Raw genomic sequence first — 21,065 nt, forward strand, 5'->3', positions numbered from 1 at the left:
GGTTTATATTTTTATTTAAATACCTCACCCCACTATTCTCTGACATAGAAGGAACACACCCCAGGAAGGAGACACTGCAAGCACCCTTTGCTCCTCAGGGGCTCATCAGGAGGGGAGACATCACAAAACCAGAACTGGTGATAACTCCACAAAACCAGCTTGGTGCGCTTTCACTTTTCTGGCTACCACAACAAAAGCTGGTATTTTTGGTAGCAAATCCATACATGCAGTGTGTACAGCACACACTGTTCACTGTGCCACGGCCTCACATCCAGTGCTGCCTGTGAATTATGATTCTTTAATGCACAAATCTAAAGACAGGATCTCTCTGGGAGCCCTGTGCAATTGCAATTTCCATTTTGCTGTCCCTGGAGGCTCCATCTGAAGTTCACAAGTAGATACATGAGCATCTTGCCAGAGCAAAGGATGTTATTCCTGCAGTGTTATGACAGAAAAATCCCCTCTGGGGGTCCCAGGGCCCCGTTCCTCTCCCCCAGGGGCAGGCACAGAGAAGGAAAAGTGGCCCTAAATCCCACTGTCAGCATTCCTGGGCTGCAAGGATTACACAAACTCCTTCAGTGAAGCCACTGTGCAGGATTCAGGAACTCTGAGAAATAAAAAATTGAGAAAATGCCAGGCAGGGAGGAAATCTGCCTGGATAAGCTTGAAGGGTTTGTTTTGCTTCATTAATTTAAAAATCATTTGGAAACACATTCATGTATCCTGTGAACCAAACAAAACAGCTCTGAGAAGCTTCCACATGATGGAAGTGCATCAACTTCTTATAGGATGTTAAAAGGCATTAAAGACAACCGTCAACAGTTACTGACTTACTGGCAAGCCTTTCCTTTAAAAATGACATTTTGAGTTCAGATTTTCCTGCTGTAGGAAGAAGCAACTCTGATGTTCACAATTGTCTTTTATTTTTTTGCATGAGCAGGTTTTCAAGGAATGAGTACACAGAAAATAGCAGAGGTTCTATCATGCCTGCTGCCAAAAACTCCACCTGCACGAGAGGTGTGCAACAGGAGCAGGGTTCTCCTGGAATTTAATGGATCTGACACACTTGGTTACAAGCAAGTAGGTGACAGACTGTGAAATAATGGAAACAAGGAGGCACTGCCAGGCAGAGCAGGCACTGAACCTTGTTCTTCATAAAATTTTCTGTAAATATTCTTTCCTTTCTGAATTCCTGTGGCTCCCAGAGTCACCAAAACATGGAGAAAACAATCTGAGCATTGCCACACTTGTTTATCCCAGCACTCTGCTTCACAGGAGTTTGGGACAGGCTCCTGTTCCTTTCACTGGAAGGTAAAATTCCAGGTTTTTTCTTGAATAAAGGATTTACCACGACATTGCAGCATTGCAGCACCACCTTACCTGCAGGGCCAGAGGCTTCCACCTCACATTCTTCAGAAGGGCAGGAGCAGAAACCAGGGTATTCTGAGGACGTTTTTTCAAGGTTAAAATCACTCCATTTGGGTCTTCCCACAGTGCATTTACTAGGTTCTTTAACTGCCAGCCAACCTAAGGAAAAAGTCCGTAATTGAATTTTGAAAGCTTTCCATTTAAGTTGAAATGAGAAGGAAATGTTCTGTTAACCAGCAAGGTCTATTACAACCTGCTCCTTGCAAACACAAGCAGTTTTTATAAACTCTGTTGCACTCAAATCATGCTGCTGCAGCTGGATTTTTATCTTTTTTCTTCTTTAGCCATGTTCCTGAACAAAATAAGGCAGAAGTGAACACTGTCGCCCTTTCAATAACTTGTGAGATCATGGAACATTTTAAATCAGAAGATGAGGTCTAGAAGTCATGAAATCATTTCAGTCTGGGCTCTGAGTTGCAACAGGGAGTGCTGAGGAGGAAGCCAGACTGTGCTGGAAGAACAAATGCAGCATGTATGTAAGAGCTGCAAGCCCCTGCCTGGAGAGAAATGATCATTTATTGGTTTATCTGTACAGCCCCTGGGCACAGCTGAGCCTCCAAGTCACTGTAAATTGCAAACAGAGCCATAAAAAAGGGAATCACTGGTACTGTAAGGATGTGCCACTCAGGAAAAAAACTACCTAGAGACATTTCTTAATCAACTTGATTATTTAAATAGGAATTTATTAATTATTATATTATTATGAATTATTTATACACAAAGCCAGTAAATTTATTTTTAGGGCTTTTCTCTTTCCCCTGGCTTTTCTGTCCCACTCACAGCAGATTTTTAGAGCAGTAGTTCATGGCCATGGTAAAGACGTGCCATTAATGCTGTGACTGCCACAAATCTGAGCAGAGCTGCACTGCAGGAATTGGGATGCTGTGTCCATACAGCAATTCCCAGACACAACCTTCCCAAGGCAGCAGCACCAGCCCTGACATGAACCTGTGAGAATGAAAAGTTTAGTGAAGCCCAGAACAGCACCAGCACCAATACATGCAAGCAGTAAATATTTTTATACTGGCCATGTTTGACCTGTCAGGGTTCATAATAACGTTTTAATCATCTTCTGACTAAAGTGTGAATTCCCACTGCTATTAAAAAGCAGGACAATAAATTATTTAGGTGCTCAGGCACAGAACATCTGCATTCACCCCCTTGTTATAGCTGGTGGAGTTTGTAATGACTTCCTCTTAGAGGAAGAATATATCTGATTACACAAAAAGGTGAAGGGAAAATAGAAAACAACCTCTAAGAGATTGGAACTAAAATGCTCTTCTAAGGGCTGGAGAGAATTTGGGATATGACAGTCAGGTTCCAAGCTGCCTCCACAGTGGGCCAAAGCCAGGATCCCACTGTGAGCATCCACCTGGGACAGAACTGCAAGATGTGTTGGAATTCCAAAAAGGATTTTTAAAAGCTTTTAAAACTTCTGTTCTATTTTTAATGCTGTTGTTCTATAGAAAACTTTCTAAAAATGCACTGGCCACAGGAAACCAGACAGCAGCAATAATTGTAAATAGGGCACATCCAGACAAATGCAAGGATGGCAACTTGCACCCCAAAAAACTCCTCCAGTTTGGGCTGTGTTTATAAGAGCACAGGGGCCATATTTTTTTTTCTCTTTTACTCAACTATAGAAATCAAGTGGAACTCTCTCTTTGATTTTTATAGATTGATGTAATTTTCAGATTGCCGAAATCCTTAGAGTTCCATGGGCTTCTTTTAGAAAAGAATGATAAATAATTAAGTGAAGGATAAATTATTCCAATGAGAACCTTAATGACAAAACCATTAAACACCAAGATCTATCAGAGCACCGTCTGCAGTCATTACTACTGGGCAATGATAAAATGCTCTCAGGAATTTGGACAACTTATTATAAATTGTATTACTAAAAATAGCTTTGAAAAAAAAGAAGTCATTACAGTGGATAAAAAATCTTGGTTGAAAACCAGTCCTTGGGTCAGATTTTGACATTTACTCCCAAAGAATCAGTCTTTAAAGCAATTACTGACTTCTAGCTCTGCTAAGATGCATTCTCCACAAAGGTGTTTTGCTCCTTTAAGATTTTTAGCACATACAGTTAAAATTGAATTCTACAAAATGGGTTACGATATTTCAGAAAGGAAAGTTAAATTAACATTAGAACAATGAAGAAATAAAAGACCAAAGTGATACTTTTCACTTTCCTCCATAAATGAAAATGGATGCTAATTGAGATGCTAAAGATGGCAGAAACACAGAAGGATGCAAAAGAATTCACTCAAAATGGTCAGAGACAGATGTTTGAAATTTTCATAGTTTACAATTAAGATTGCCACAATCATTAATTTTTGTTTTTACATCCTCAGTGTTGAAAAAAGAGCTCCAGGCAAAAGAAACCTGTGGACTCCTGTCTATATTAAGGGATTTGTTAGTTTTCTCATAAAAACTATATGGTAGAAAATTAAAAATATAGCAACTTTTAAAAAATTAGTTCCAAAAATAATAATTGCTAAAACAATAAATTCCTTTACCACAAAATTCCATGATGCTGAAGTAATTTTGTAGACCCAAACCTGATAATTTTGTAGCTGCGACTCCTTAACTAATATGTTGAGAAAAACATGAAAGGCATAGCCCACTTTCATTAACAGCAAAGCAGTGTTTTTTAGTTCTCCAATAACTTCTTTAGGCTCTCCTCATAATGACTTTGCTCCTTCTCATTCAGAAGATCTGGATTTGCATGAATGGGATTTGGAAAGCATCCTCCCAGCAGCAGGGATTTCAGCGTTGTTATAAATCCCAACTCTGTTCATGCTGGAAAAGCACCTTTTCTCCCTTTTCAAAAGAAAGCCTACCTGCCTGGGGATGACTCACCGCAGATCTGTAGGAAAAATTAGTACAAAAAAATCCTAATGCTACAGATGGACACAAAAAAATAAAAAATCAGTGCATTTTTGGGTGTCTGCAGAGGCACGAAGTGCATGATATATTTGTCTATGAAAGGGAACTGAGAAAACAGTTGAACTCTGGAACAGGGTGGTGTTTATCGGAGGATTCCACAGGTCTGAGCCCCCAGAGCAGTTATTCACCTCCCTGCCAATTGCTTCCAAACACATTGTACCTATTTGTTATGGTAGGAATTCAAAAGTTAAAATTAGCTCAGATGGTGGAGCTGGGCGTGCACAGGGGACAGAGGCATCTGTTCCTTTCTCTGCTTTCCCTGAAACTTCTGGGGACAAGGCAGGAATGAGGTTCTCCAGTTCCTTCACTGCCTTACCAAACCCTGTCAGGACTCTGAAAAATGGAAAGGTTTTAAGAAATACAGAAATAGAGTGTTCCTCACAGCAGGAAGGGAGGTTACACCTGAACTTGCCTGGGGGACTTGTGCCTGCTCTGCTCACTGCATCACCTGGGGTGGGGAGACACAGAGCAACAACTAACAGGAATTTAAAAGCTCCTTTTTCAGGCATTTGGTCTGGAAATCAGTTGTGCCAAATATTTTCTAAATATTTATATCCTACTATATTGCACAGCACCTGAAAACAAGTAATTCTGCTCTGACTGCAGTAACCCCTCACAGGAACCAGGACAGATGTTTCCCCTCATGACTCTTCAAATACATAAGCAAAGCCATCTGGATATTTACTTGAACCTGCAAAGTTTGACCTCTCTTCATATTTGCATTAAAAAAAACCCCAGCTGGTGTAAACCCAACTTTTTTTAAGGAAGCAGACTATCATCTTTTCATATTTTCAGTAATTCGCTTTGCCTCATTAGGGAATTAATCAAGAGAGCTGGTTTGATTAAGATGGAAATCAGAAATTATTATTAGACAAAAATGTGCTGGAAGATCATAAGACTTTTCTGTCACTGAAGGGGAAGCTCGTCATTAACACCTGTAGCTGATTCACTCTCATTAATATTCGAGCTGCTCCTAACAAGAATTGATGATTTAAAACCAAATGTTCTCCCATTATCTTACAGAGTTATTTTCATTAACCAATGGAGAAACACAGCAAGAATCCAAGAAGGAGCAAGATCTACTGCTGGAAGAGAGGCTTTGCTGAGCCTTTCTGAAAGACATGGTCTGGAGAATAAGTAACATGTGGCACTTTGTTTGGAAACAGAAGGACATCTTTTGGGGAAAGAAGTTCAAATTCTCATGACAGCTTTTGTCCTTTTTTTTCCCCCCCTGCTTTCATTTCCCAACACAGAGTGTGCTGAAACACAGATGGTGTGACCTGGCACTACATTTACAGAATTACCTCCACCTAAAATGAGCTCTCATTAGGACTCATATTTACAATTCAGCAAACAGACACCGAGGGTATTAATTCAATGACTGTCTTCACACAAATAAATTAGTGCTGAAATGATTTCATTGTGCCAGGCTCTTGACACACTTAATTTCAAGCATGTAATTTGACAGTGAACAGTATGAAAGGGCATTAGGCTGCTGATCATGTACTTAGAATCAAAGTGTATTTGGGGTTTGAAGGGACATTTTAAGGTCATTTAAAATGAGCCAGGAGCAGGGACATTCTCAAGTGGGTTGCTCAGAGCCCTGTCCAAGCTGGCCTTGAACACTTCCAGGGATGGGGCAGCCACAGCTTCTCTGGGCACCCTGTGCCTGTGTTTCACTGCAAAATAATTCCTTCCTTATATCTGATCCAAATCTCCCCCCTTTCAGTATAAAGTTGTTGCCCCTCTACAACAGACCCTACTAAAAAATTGTCCCCATCTTTCTTCTGTGCCCTTGAAATCACAGGGTCCATCATTCCAAAGAACAATCTCGAGTGTGAAAATGCAACTCCTTCAGTTAAAACCTGCAGCTGCTTCAAGAGAATATAAGAAACAAGTAGCACAACAGATTTATTACAGATATTTCTGTGGCCTCTTACTCTGGCACAGCAGTGTTTTATGCCTTGAGGATTTGTTTCTCTTTCTGGTCTTTATTGCCTCTGTCTGTGGAGAAAGAGGAATTCTGTCTCAGCCCCAGCTGGCTGAGTTAACCAAACTGAAATCCTTAAATAATTCCTCTTCCTATGAGACAGAGGACACATTTTCCTTTTTACCCATTACATTTTTTTAATGCTCCCATCTAACTGAACACCTTTGATAGCTGTAAACGACCTGGAGACCACACACTATTTCAGACACGATATTACTAATGTCAAGACAATGGTATCCAAACTCAGTTTCTCCTGGAAACCTGTTCCTGATTAATTCCAAGTTCATCTTTGCCATTTTCAGTCACATCAGCTCTGTGGTGCTCAGTTGGTTTGGGATTAATTACTACATTCTGACTCCTGGAGTCTTGCCAGGTGCTCCTGAGTAACATCGAGCTTTCAACAGGAATTATTAAAGCCTTCTTATTGCTCTCTGTCCTATGAAATAACCTTCAAATCCTAACCCTCACAAAAAAAACCCCACAAAAAACCAAAACCAAACCAAAACAAAAAAAACCAACCAAAAGACCCCACCAAAAAAGCCCCAAAGAATAGAAGACAGAGAAATTCAGTTTTGCCTTGTTTACAAATCACTTCTCTGTCCAGAAGTAGACAAAATATTTTACAGGTGGTCAGGTAGATGAATCAATATTTATTTGATCTCCAATATTTTCATTGTCTGAAAAACTATCTAAAAAGGAAAATTAACACAATTTAATTTTCATAAGTTATGCTGAAAAATAATTGGAATATAAAATTCACTATTTCAACTAAGCAGCAAAAAATACACCACCTAAAGAGTAATTGTTAATTTTGAAAACAAAGAAATGCTACAGTGGCATCTTCAGTACTTCTGTAGAATTTTATAGGAGAGAAATTAAAATCTACAAGGCACCGGTAGAATTGGTGCCTGTTGTTGGATTGTAGGGAAAAATAAAGAGTTAGGGTGGCAGTAATTTAGAATGTATAACTTATTCTTAAAGTTTCTTACACTGTTTTATTAAAATCTTATAATCAAGAAAAAGCAAAAAGCAAATAAGGAAATTGGATAATGATTAAATGATCTTAACAGCCAGTGGTGAATTGCCTGCTTTAATTAATTTCTTGCTTAAAGTACTATTATTTTTTCTTTGATCTTTGTAATTGTATTACAGAGTGTTCTTTGGTTAGACCAGATTCCATGTGGAAAAGCTTTTATTTCTCACTTTTTCAGTTGTTGCATTACATAATTTGGAAGCAGCTCTCCTTTAATACCTCCTGAACACTTTTTAACTCTCAACTCCATAGAAAAGCTTTTGGAGAAGTAAAGTAAAACTGTGAAAAGTTGTGCCCATTCCCTGGGGAATCTGTTCTGTGCCCAATCACCCTCTGCAGGAGAACATTTCCTGAAATCCACCCTGACCCTGCCCTGGAGCAGCTCCAGGCTCTGAAATCTCATTTTTACTCCTTCAGCACCACAGTTCTGCCCTGCCCATGAGTGAAGCCTTGCCCTGGACAGCTCCATAACTCCTGTGAGAAATGCAGAGTGCTGCAGCTGGGAATTTAAAGAGGATGCTGAGGAGGGTCATGCTTTAGGATGACAAACTCGAAGTGCTCAAATTATTCACCTTACTAAAAAAAAAAAAGAGTGATGAGCTAATTTGATTGCATCCTGAAAATACCTAAAAGAGAAACCTGCTCTCCAATTTAAGAGATAAAAATACATCGAGATCAAAGGAAGCTTGTGCCAGACAAATATAGACTACAAATAAAATGACTTTTTCCCCCCCAGCAATGAGAATAATTAACTACCGGAGCAATTTATTACAGGTTGTGGGAACATCAATGAAAGTTTTAAAACTCAGATGATCATATTAAATGAATATGAATTTATCCAGAAAATACACTGGCCTAGTTCAGTCAAAATCAGATTAAATGGTGCTGGTAGCCAGCTATGGGATTGGAATCTGCTGAAAGGGATCCATACTTTCTCTGCCCAGGGAAGTATTTCCAGCAGTGGCAAGAAAAATGAAATTTTCTAATCATTTTCAGAACAGTTTCTTCCAAACACATTGTGTTGAAGGATTTATATTTGATACAATATAAAATATTGGTACCAAAATGCTACAGAAACATCAGCCTTATACAAGTCTTGCTTTGGATAACCAAAATAAAATCTTCTCTGGAAAACCTGTAGGAACACCAGAGATCTGCAAGTTCTCTGACCCCCCCAGTCATTATTTTCAAATGGGTTACACCCCCTTTTTATGAGCTGGTCGTGCTAATATTAGAATTTTGATTATGTGGAAATTTAATGAGCTGTTGCCTTTGAATAATTCCAGTCCACTAATGGAAATAATGCTAATTATAAGCAAAATATGAATCATGATAACTGTGGGGAAGGAGCACAGCTGAGGGTGGTGTGCAGCAAGGAGTGCCAGAAGACACACTTGAAGACCTAAGGGATATTAAAATATTAAAACTCCTAATCCATGAGGGGTGAGAGTTGGACACACACCTCTGGACCATGCAAACACTCACTATTGCTGCCTGCTTTTCCAAACTGAAGACATAATGAGACTTTCCCAGCCATTTTTAAAGCAAGAATAAGTTTCCAAAAGAACCAGTGCCCTTCATCTATTTCCTTGGCTTGTTAGAAACTTCAGAATGAATAATTAATTTATTATGGGGAGGGATTTTTTTGGGAAAAAAGTCTTTTATGGCTCTCGACTCAGCTGTTGGTCCTGTGCCCTCAGGTGGAAAGGGATTACAAGTATCAACCGCCTTGAGCCTGCTGTAATAACAGACATGGAAAGAGTTGCTAAAAAAGCCAATTCTTGAGAAGCTGAATGGGGGATTTCACCTATGGGAGTAAAGATTAAATCAGATCTGTCACTTGAAGAGTGTGTTTGATGGAGAAAGCCAGCCTAATGCATATTTCAGCTTGTAACTATGACAACTCTCTAATACAGATAAGAGCTGTGTGTTGCATTAACATTTAAAGTGTAAATGAATAAGTTATACTTCTTTTCAAGAGAAAATATTTGCTCTCTAATCATAAGATTTTAATAGACAGACTTTCATATTTCCACTTCACACAAGTGACAGACAGAAAGAGATTTCTTAATTTTGCATCTGCTCTGTCTGGAGATGGGGTTCACCAGGACAAATAGCTAAAATAGCTGAAATAGCTAAATTAGGAGTTTCTTAGGAAGTTACCATTGTCCTTGTCACTAGTCATGCCTAAGAAATAATAAATACCAGTGTTCCTTTCTCCAGAAACACTGGAGCTATTTAAATTATATTTAAATTACATTCTTCAATACTGAGGTTCAGCATCCACCTGCTTATGGGTATCTTAAAAATAAATCTCCATCCAAGAATGTCCAAACCCCAGCCCTGGCAGATTTCTATCAACACTTTAATCATTTTTATCTCTTCCCCCCAACAGATTCAGCATACATGACTGCTACAGCACTTCTGCATTATTAATCTGGATCCTGCATTAAACAGAATGCAAAATTCTGTTCAAGAGGAGAAGTTAAACCAGCTGGCAAGTGCATAATGAGAAGTCTAAGAACTTCAAGGAAATATTCTTGGATCTCCTTATATAAGAAGAAGATGATGTTGAACAGCAGCTGTGCAAAATGTAAATTTGGCTTAATCCTTCTGGGCTGGTTATGGACTCAATTTGGGCCTTTTCTTATTAAGAATAAGCAGTGAATATGATGTTTAAAAATACATAAATAATAATAATACAGTTGGCAAAGAAGAATTAGTACTTTTATCAGCTTTTTTACTTTTCTGTGCTGCAAAGCCTGCAGCACAGAATTTCCAGAATACTTACCACAGTTTGGTGGTTGACCTGGATCACCTCATCACCAGCATGGATTTTCTTACACTGGTCAGCAGGAGACTGAGGACAAGAGAGAAAAATTCACTTTACAGGGAGGATGAGGAGGTGGAAGAAAAGAGCAGGAATTAAAACAATGAATGCTGAAGGAGACAAGAAATCTGTGCCTAAAGAAGTCTTATTGCTGTCAAATAATGGTAACTAGTCGTATTCATAAGGAAAAATATTTTTTCTGATAACACTTGATGAAGCAATCTAGAATTCCATTTGCCATTCCAACCTAGAATTCCAGCTTCCACTTGTGGCCAGTTGAGCTATTCCATTGTGTTTAGCTGAGCAGTCACAACCTTGTTGGGAATCCCCTGGGTGAATTCACATCCCATGGAGTTAAATATGTTACAACACACCCAGGACCAACCAGGTGTGGGGCAGAAGTCAGGGCTCAGTCCTCTCCAGAGCACTGGAATCACTGCTGAGGGGAGCTGAAGATGCTCTGCACACACAGGGTATTTATACCTTCAAATCCAGCTCCAGCACTTCCAAGACAGAGCTAAATGAACCATTTGAACACAGAACATGGTAACTTACAAATGGGTGTAAGGGACTTGCCTTCAGGAGATTTTATGTACTCACACCATTCACATAATTTTGTGATCCCGGAGCTGAAAAACTCCCTTAACCTAAATATAGCTTGTTCTGAGCAGATGAAAATGGATTAAAACCCATTGAGGAGCCACTCAAACATGGGCAACTACTATTGCACAAATAATTTTTAGAAGCTTTGATGGAATCTTAAATCTGTGAGAGAAATCAGGGGCATTCAGGAGATCAGCAGTTCTCAAAGAGCTGAGAACTCAAGGCAAATTGTTTGCGCTGTGCCCTGGCTTACAAGAGTGTTCCACTGACACAGAGCACACCAACCTGGCACTCAGGAGGGGAAAATCACAAAGAATTCAAGAGCTGGGACATCACCTTGGAAAATAAACCCAGTGGAAGCTGGCTGTTCAGCCAGGAGACCTGGACAAGGAGGGAGATTTACTCATGAGATACAGTGTCAAAGAAAGGAGAGGACTGAGTGCCCCTTGTCAAACAGTGCTGAAACTTTTAAAACAAAATAATCCTCCAGAAACAGTTCAAGCCAACCTGCCAAGCCAACAGGCTCCTAAGAAAGGCAGAAAAGGAGCCACTTGCAGCTGGAGGGGGTGGCCTGGCTCTAATCCTGCTGAGGAACTGCACAGAGAAAAAGCTGTTACCAAAATGTAGCTGAGCTGCTGGCTAGCTCCTGCAGCCAGCCTAAAACATAAATTGTTAAACGCAATAAAGGAGGCACGTGTCAAACACAAAGGAAGAAAGGATTTATCTGAGCAGAAAGTGATGTTCATGGAGAAGTTCGTGGTCATGACCTCACTGCAGGCAAGAGCTCCTCAGCTGCACTGTCTTCAACCCAAAATCCCACTCATTCCTTTTGTGAATGGAGATTAAAACCATAAAACATAAACAAATAAAAGGAGCAAAGAGAAGAGGAGGCAATACAAGAAAAACCCAAATTGCCACTGACAGGGAAATGACTGCAATTATTTCTGAATCAAATGCCAGAGAGACTCATCCCCCCCAAGGGCCAGCCCCTGCTGCCAGAGCCATGCAGGGCTCTGGGGGCAGGAGATTACCCAATTATTGATTACCCAACAATCAGCCACTAGGGCAATCAGCCAGCCCTGGACATGGTGATTCCCAGTCTGACTGGGCTGCTCCAAGCACAGATTTTACCTCCTGCCCACTGCTGGTTCTCCACTCCCAGCCTTTTCTCTGGTTCTCCATTTCCAGTTTTTCTCTGGTTCTCCACTCCCAGCCTTTTCTCTGGTTCTCCATTCCCAGCCCCTCAGCTGCCTGACCTCTCAGAGGGCTTTGGTCTCTCTGGGCTCCAGTCCTGAGCTGAGCCCTGGCAGATCAGACCCCACCTCAGCCCCTGAGCCCTCCTGCCCTACAACAAACAGGATTTTACCCCACACCTCTGGTGGGGATGTGAAGACCCACCTGGCTCCAGAACCACTTTCTCCTTTTCTTGGAAACTTGTGGAATTTTGGCAGCCCAGGAACAAACATGAAACAGAAATATCCCTGGAATTCAACATGACTTAAACAAACTCTTTGGCTTTGAGTGGGGCATGAGAGGAGAGCAGGAAGCTGCAGTAAACACCTCCATCCATAATGGTTAACTTCAGCTGAACAGCAAAGGCCTGGCTCTTTCTCTTTTCAGCTGCTTTCCTGACTTGGATGAGGCTGAGCTAATTAAACATTGGCTCTGAGGTCAATTATCCCTTCAAAAGGAATGAAAAATCAATTTGCTGAAACACCAGAAGTTAAAGGTCTTTGAAGCTGGTTTATCTGCACATGTGATTACACTTCCAGCAAAACCAAAAAAAGCAATTTCTTCTGGTGGTGTCGTAGCAAAAAGTTTTGACAGTTCAAATTTAAAAAAAATTATTTCTAGTGGCTGGCAATTTAGTAACTCTTCCTGTGAATTTCAATTGTAAATATATCAATATTTCCCCTACAAATTACATTATATTTCTGAAATGAATTAGAATTACAGTAAAAAAATGGATTAATTATAGCATGAGTAATTCAATCTATGAACATAATCTCTCCAACATAATCAAGATGGATCAAGTCATAATTTTCAGCACCCAAGATACACATACAGTTATTTTTAGACTTCTAAATGCTGCCAATGGTGACAATATAAACAAACAAATTTCAAGTTTAATTTGCATTACAATTGTCTTCCCAAATTGTGACATAGAAATCATCTGGCTTTCCATGGGTTTGCACTGACAAAACCCATATAAATACCACTAAATGTATATAAATCAATTAAAATATCCCACATGGAGCTCACTCATATGGGCCAGCAGAGCACTGGCACTTGCCAGGCAGGATTTACATCTCACAGAGCTCATGTGATGCTCCTTGGGCATCAGCAATCCATAATTCCAATAACAGCTGGAGAAAATCTAAACTTGTCACTTGCCCAGCTCTGAGCTCTGGACAGACCCGAGCCTGAGTGGGAGCAGTGACTGGAAGATGAGAACCAGAAGGGTTGTGTTATAAAGTCTGTCACAGTAATTAGATGGCAGCAGTTGAAGGCAATTTAATTATTCAAATTTATAATTATGAACTGCACGTTAAGGAACGAGGAGGATGTTTAGAAGCTGAGCTGTTGTTCCTGTCACACTCTTTAGTGCCCCCTCAAACCTCACACAGATCTTTGAGCTGCAAAACTCTCTGTGATTTTAGTTCAGGTTTTTTAATGCCTCTGGGGCTGCAATGAAAATGATAATTGATTTTTTTCTTTGTATTTACTACAAATGGTAGAAAACATAAAATATAACATACTAATATAAAGGAAACCACTTTTCCTTTATATTAAAGAAAGTGTGTGAGAAAGAGAAAAGAGAGAAAGTGTGTGAATGTTGTTAGAAAGGGGTATTTGAGGAGCCACTGAGGGCAGAAGTTTGAGAATTTCCTTTATTACATCATCAGTTATTAATAATTTCAACACAGAGGCTTTTCTATGTCTATGTTCAAGGGTAATAAGTCTTTACAAAGGTAATATGATACATATACATAAAAAAGGAAAAAAATATTAATAAAAAGTGGCTTGGTTTAAAGTAAGCTTACATATTACAAAATGCACTGCAGATACAGAGAAAATAATTGTAAGCATGATGAAAGTATTTTAAAATAAAGAATCTTACATTTTCTGTTGTTCCTGTGATTACATGTAGTCCATCATATGTTGATTTGATATACATTCCCTGCAAAATAAAGAGCAAAAAGGGTAATTAATATTTGTAGGAAACAAATACAGGACATTTGCATGATAATTAAAATAATAGATTTGCTCTGAGGACCATAACATTTGAACAGACTGGAAGGAGCTGTGGTCAATTAACATTTGCAAATCTAAGTTTAACAAATCTATATCAAGACCACTATAAATAGCAGAATGTTCTCCCTTAATGCTTTTTTTTTATTCTAAAGTTTGTGAGCAGAGTTGGACACAGAGCATCAGCATAAAAACTTGTGCCTGTTCAGTATTTGAAATGTTTAACATGATCTCTTTTCATTACAAGTGACATAAAAGAAGTATTGAAACTGAAAGCATGAGCAGGAGTAGTTTTTAAACTTAAATGCCCCATTTTCAAAGAGTTCCTGATTCATTAAGAATGAAGCCAGAGCCTAAGCCAGAAAAGACAGGAGCCAGTGCTCATATTGCTAATTTATGGGGGAAATGAGCTTAGTGAACTAACAGGAGCTTTGTAATTAGTCCATCAAGAATTCTGCTTCGAGGAGGAGACTGACAAGATGGAAAGGGACAACCAGAGCAGGGATCTGTGGAGCTGAACACACTCAGAGCCCCAGTGTCAGGGCGGCTCAGTGGCTCCTGTGCCTCCCTCTCAGGAGCCAGGCCAGAGCTTCCCCTCTCTTCCCACAGCACCCTTATCCATCACTTTGGAAACCTAATTAACCTAATTGGTACATTGTGCTGCTGATTTATTGTTCTTTCAATAGTTCTGCATCACCTTGTGCTGTCACAGCCCCAAAGTTTAGAGCCCCCAGCAATAACCAAGAACATTTTGTTCAGAGAAAGCAATTTCCGGATTCCTGAATGCTAATGGAGATCTTCAGGCAGGGTGGGGCACACAAACATCACCTCCCAACCCCTCAAGAAAAACCCAAAACTTGAAAATTCTACAAAGTTTAGGTGATATTGCTCTCAAGTGCCTAAACTGGAAGGTGGGATGGAGCCAAACTCTTCCTCACAGTGGGAGGATGAGAAGCAAGAGACAAATTGGAACTCAGGTAAGGAATTTTTTTTCAGTTTTACCATCAGGAAAATAAAACCCTGGAACAGGCTGGCAAAGCTGTGGAATCTCTGATTTGGAGATGATCAAATTGTGACTGGATGAGGCCTTGAGCAACCTCCTCTAGCTGGGTCTGACTGGATTTTTCATTGGAAAATGTAACTTCTGCCTTAATGTAAACTCATCCCATTTCAGTCAGTTTTAAATGTATGGAAATCTTAAAAACAAAGATTGTCCAAACCTGATTGCTGGCTGGTTGCTGAACTCTATTGCATAGGAAACTTTGCTTTAGGTTTTACTCCCCATGTCATTTGTTCCCTTAAATTAGACTACTTTATAAACTACTTCATTTGTGAAAACCAAAGATCCAAATTAAACCTTGCCAGTCTTGAAATCAGCTTCACAAAATGGCATTAGTTGGAAGAAAGAAGCCTTTCAGAAGAAGAAAGTGAAACCTTTCAGAATTTCCTTTTCAGAGCTGTTTAATTTATCAGTGTTTGCTGTTCTGCTGTCTCTGTGGCCCCTCCAGCAGATAAGGACAAAGTTCCCTTTGCCAACTCAAAGACACAAACAGGATCCTGGAAAGCTGAAGGCTCCCATGGACAATGGGATGGGGAATCTCCATTAAAAACACAATTTTATTTATTTATTTATTTAATTTAATTGGGCAGAAATTTTGCCCATCTAGTGTAAGTTATGCTGAATTTCCACAGTGAACTTTTCATGAGAACATTACACAACATTGCTGCTCTTTTAGCACTTGCTCAACCTCAGGAACATATTTCCAGCCACACTTTTATATCAAATCTAATATCCCAGTCCTGACATCCCACTTGCTTTGACGAGATTCATTCCCCACTCAAAAACCCCAACAGATTAAAATCTTTAAGGCCACAAGAGGACAGAGTGCTAAACTTTGCACTAAATTTTACCACTTATTTCTTCCTAGAGTCCTTAGACTCTTGTTAATCTCTGTGTATTTTTGGAAAAAATCAAATTATAATTTTATCTCTTAACAGATGCCATTGGAGAGTCATAAAACCTGACTAATCACACAGAATTATCCTACATTTTGTTATCTGCTCTTTCATCCTGGTTATTAAAATTTAAGAATATATAAAAAAAATAAACAATTTTAGTGAATGACTCATAGCCTCCAAATTATCCTACACAGAGCTTTCATCCTTGTTTTCCCAAAAGAAAAATAATGAGCTTGTTTCTTGTTGACCATTAGAGGAGCAGAGCATCCCCTTGACATATATTTACCTGGAAAGCTGGAAAGATTATTCTATGTAAAAAAATATCCAAGTTCTTGTATTAATTTTTTACTTCATATGGTTCAGCTCAGGCAGTGATACCCAGAGAATTGTTTGGTCACCTTGGAGTGACCAGACATGCACAGCTTTGGCCAGTGTGGCAGAGACGCTTCTGCAGTGGCTGCTACACCTGCCACGGAGGCTTCTCCTGCCTCTTTCCTTCCAGGTTCCACTGCTGCCCTCTCCACCCAGCTCTGTCTGCCTCCCTCCTGCTCTGCAAACTCTGCATAGTCCATTCCTGTCCCACCAGGTTTGTCCTACCCTGTCCTTCCCTGTCACCACCTGCCCTGTCCATCCCGGTAACTCAGCTCCCAATTTTCTTTCTGTTCCCTTACCAGTCTGTTTCCTGCCCTGGGAAGCAAAACATCACAGGAATCCTTTTTCAAAATTATTGATCTCTCTCTCTTGTCTTTTTTTTTTCTTTCTTTCTTTTTTTTAACCCAAGAATGGGGTTTTAGTCTCTCTGGTTTATTATTGAATGCTAACAATGATCTCAGAGAAGAGAACAACAAGCTGTACCCCTTATCTTGAGATAAGGCAGCAGTCAAGGATTCTCCTCTGTGAGGATGGCTCAGACGGGGAACATTTAGAAATAAATAGTTGCTCGTTAATAACTGATGTGTCAGGCATAAACTCTGCAGAATGACACTGACCTATGTTAGAGAACAGGGAAATGTTTCTCAGCCATCAAATCAAGAACCCTGGCTGTTTCTGAGCAACTCTGCCACTGTCCCCTAGTGACAAAGTGAATTAAAGGTTTTTAATTAAAATCTGACCTTTGAAAACATATGGGAAGGCATCAACCATTTAAAAGCCCATTTTGAAGAGACTTTTCCCCAGAAAACAGCATATCCAGTTGTCAGGGGAATTTCCTTGAAAATTTTCTTGCAGAATCATCTGGCTAATTAAGCAGGATATAATGACAGCAGTGTGTTTAAGTGTCAACAATTATTCCTGCACAGGGAAGCAGCGACAGCAAAGATGCAGATTTGTAATGCCACAGACAACCAGGGAAATCTTACACCCCTTGATCTTTTGCCCCATAAAAAATGGTTCTTTAATCTTATTTCAAAAATCAAAGTTACACAAATGCATTTAAATGAATGCCATGATAGTGCTTTGAGAAGGTGATGGAGTTTTTTGTTTAAATTTCATACCATTAAAAAGTCCTTCTCAAATTTTTTTTTTCTGCCTTACATGTTGCAGTCCTCTGCCCAAATTTAAACACCTCTACTTTCCTTCCTGCAAGACAAGTTCCACCTCTCAAAATACTTAAGATAGTAACTTCTTTTATTCTCCTGTATAAGAAAATTTGGTTTTGTTTGGGCTTTTAGGCTATGAGAACCTTTATATGTCAAGCATGATGGAAATTTGTCAAGTTTCTGTAAGCCTTTAAAAATAATTCGAAATAATTAGATGAACACCCTGACAGTTTTAGGCCAGGCATATTCCCATTAAAAAGCTGCCTTCATATTCTACTTTTTCTTCTTGCTTACCTTGCAGTTCCTTTCTAGTGAAAATGGGAAAGATTGGCTTCCATCACCTTAAATTACAAATGCCACAGAAAGAGAAGCACTAGTTGGAAGGGTAGCTGGACATTGGATAGATGAAGAATTCTTCATAAAGAAGGTTCTGTGCATCTGACAGTTTGGCTGTTTGTTCAGCTTCTTTTCTTTTCCAACATTACAGCTGGTTTCATAAAAATTTTACTTTTATAAATAAAAATCTTTGCTTTCCTTAAATTCTTAAAATGAAACAGGAAAAGTTCCCTCTGCAGAAAAATTAAGAAGGCTCTGGATATTAGCAGCATACATCTTAATTAAAGTGTGTCTGATTACAGTGATTCTATCAGCAGGGGGAAGCTCAGACAACAGAGAAAAAAAAAGAATAAAAAAGTGAAAGGAAGGGGGATAAAAGTCCTCCTTTATTCCAGAAGGAAAGAAGAAAAACATTTCACAGACATCAGAAGATACAAATCCAAACAACAAAACCCCAACTGCCTCCCTGTTTAGAATCTCCTGCTTAAGAGGAATCATTAATCTCATCAAATAAGATTAAAGCTGCATCTTACACAGAAGTATCTCTGGGTACATGAGCTGGACATCAAGTTCAGAAGATTAAAAAAATAAGTTTCATCTGAAATAATACTGGTGGTAATAATCTCTCCCTATGGACGATCCCCAATCATCCAAGAGCAGGAGGAGGGGAAAAAAGCCCCAAACTTCAAAAACCATTCTATGATCCCATTCTGTATCTCTGTAAAATCTCCAATAAAAATGCTGCCTGTTTATGTGACAGCAAAACTGCTCCAAAGCTGGCTCTGGGCACAGAAGGAGGTAAATCATAGCAAGGTTCTCCAGCCTTTCATCAGCCTCCATCCCCAAGGATTTAGCAGCAAGCTCAGGAGCTGCCAACAGCAACCCAAACTCCTGGCTCAAGGGCTTATTGTGGATCCATCAAGCCAAAAAATTTAAAGTGGGAAGGCAATTTTCTTAAATCACAAAGTTATTTTATTCTATTCGATTTCCTAAAAATTTATGTCTGCATGTTCTGCCAGAGCTAACGGTGATTCTCACAATTTAATACTTTCTTAGTGCAGGAATTTATTTGAAGTTTGTCAAACTGATTGTTTGAAACAAAGCTTTGCCTTCCAGACATCTTGTTCATGCTGATTATGCTGTGCACTTCAGATATTAATGGTATTACCATACCCAGTACTACAGTTCAGGAGAAAAAGTGCTTTACAATCCTTAAAGTTACTAAAAAATGAAATGGAAAATACAAGGAAGGTGTTTCAGTATTCTCCACTGAAAAATCAGTGTCAAAATAGGGAAAAGGAGGAACCAGTTTGACTGGTGAAGCACAGGAAGGAATGGAAAAAAGAGGAAAAAACCTCAATATATTTCTGGAGGCCAACAAATGCCTGCAGAGATCAGGATGCAAACAGAGTCCCCATGAGCTGGAACAGACCCCAAACCGAGTGTTCCCAATGCAAATTCCTTTGTCCAGCAAACTGCCAGGAAAGCACAGCACGCAGAGTGCCCTGGGAAGGCTGCAGATAAGGCCAGGCTTTAATAAAGCTGAATGCAAAGAAGGTATTTTAGAGAGGAAAAAAAAAAAAGGGTGACATAAAGCTCATAAAAGCACAGACGGAAAGTTCAAAATGCTGGAACTGAGGATGCACATTCCAAAGACTCAGAGTCCCTTTGTGAAAATGCTCTATGATCCAGAATTTATTTACACAATTAAACACACAGACAGTGCCCTGCAGGAGCTCTGACTCCGTGCAGACTGCATGGACTTGGACCTGGAAATTAATTCCATTTATGTGGGAGCTTGTGCAATGTCAATAGAATTCCTGGCTCATAGGAGGAGAAATTAGAAGGCATGTAATAAAAATTTTGCAAAAGGAGTTTTGAAAACTTGGGAAGACTCATAATTTAGTTAGCTGAATATCATTCCAGATAACTGAATTCTTTGGTAAATCTGAGTGATTTACAATACACACTTTTCTCCAATGGCAAATAATTGTGTTTGTTTTCTAGGTGCCAACCCTGGATGAACCCTGTTCTCAGCAGCTCTGAAAATTAGAGCTACATTTAAACCCAAGAGAGCCTGTATTTTAAATTTATGTTACAAAGGTAAAAAATGTTCTGAAATATTGTACATTAAGCCGCTCTTGAAAAACAAATTTTGGTGATTTTGACACCAACTGCTGTGCATTAGCTTCCTACCTCTAGAACTAAAATTACAGTATCCTTTTCACAAGTGTGTTGTGAGGATGAATTAATTAGTGTCTGTGAAGCACTCAGGAAGGCCATATAAAAAATAAATAAAACAACTCACGATGAAATTAGTAACTCCAGGGACTGCAGAGCTTAGCTGGAGTGTGGTAAATCAGGCCTCAACCCCTACACTGAATGATAAGGATAAAAATGGAACTCTGAATACTTTCCATTCACTGAATAGTGCTCATTTCTCTCTTGAATGGAGCAGATATCCTGTGGAAAAAAATCCTCTATACAATCATGAGAAAGCCATTTGTAATTCATTACTCTGTTCTATATTTGATTCTGATTAATGTTTTCTTTTCCTTTTCACATGATTTTTCTTTTATTCCCATTTATAGTCCTTTTTTCGTATTTTCTTCTAAACAGAACACAGTGTCAGCAAAATTGATTACAAGGAACTTTCCAACCTAACACATTACAGTGCCTTCACAATTAGGCACAGAAAACTCACTCATTCACTGTGATTTCACTTCATCTAAGGGAAAAAGGGGGAAAAAAGGGAGAAATTGCCAGGCAGTTTTGATTGCAGTATTTGTCTCATGTCCTCTGTCAGCAGTGCCCACTCCCTGCTCTTGTGTTGGCTCTTAACTCATGGGCATGTTGTGGATGCAGAACTACACAGGGGTTCTTCTGTCCATCCAGCCAGGGCCATTCCAGCACACATCCTCAAGTTCTACCAGGAAAAAAGGGAATGTGAAGCACAGGAAAGGCCCCAACATCTCAGCCACCAGCTCTCCCCTTGGTCACTCCACAGCTCAAATCACACTCCAACGCTTCATGGCACTTTAGGGCTCCTTCCAAGAGCTTCTGACAGACACCTGCCTCAGCCTGCACACCAGGAAATCTCAGTTCCCTGCAGGAAATGCTGTTTTTGGGGTAGATGCCACTCCT

At 39.5% G+C, this 21,065-nt stretch overlaps 1 protein-coding gene across 1 annotated transcript in view; it reads right to left on the bottom strand.

The window, feature by feature from the left end:
• LOC115914760 (connector enhancer of kinase suppressor of ras 2-like) overlaps positions 1–21,065 on the bottom strand; it is a 161,900-nt gene that overhangs the window by 48,979 nt on the left and 91,856 nt on the right. The window contains 3 exon segments of the mRNA XM_030967499.1: positions 1,381–1,527; positions 10,195–10,263; positions 13,958–14,017. Of these exon segments, the coding sequence (XP_030823359.1) occupies positions 1,381–1,527; positions 10,195–10,263; positions 13,958–14,017 (276 nt within the window).

The sequence above is a fragment of the Camarhynchus parvulus genome, chromosome 4A (genome assembly GCF_901933205.1).
Source record: "Camarhynchus parvulus chromosome 4A, STF_HiC, whole genome shotgun sequence".
Taxonomy (NCBI): Eukaryota; Metazoa; Chordata; class Aves; order Passeriformes; family Thraupidae; genus Camarhynchus; species Camarhynchus parvulus.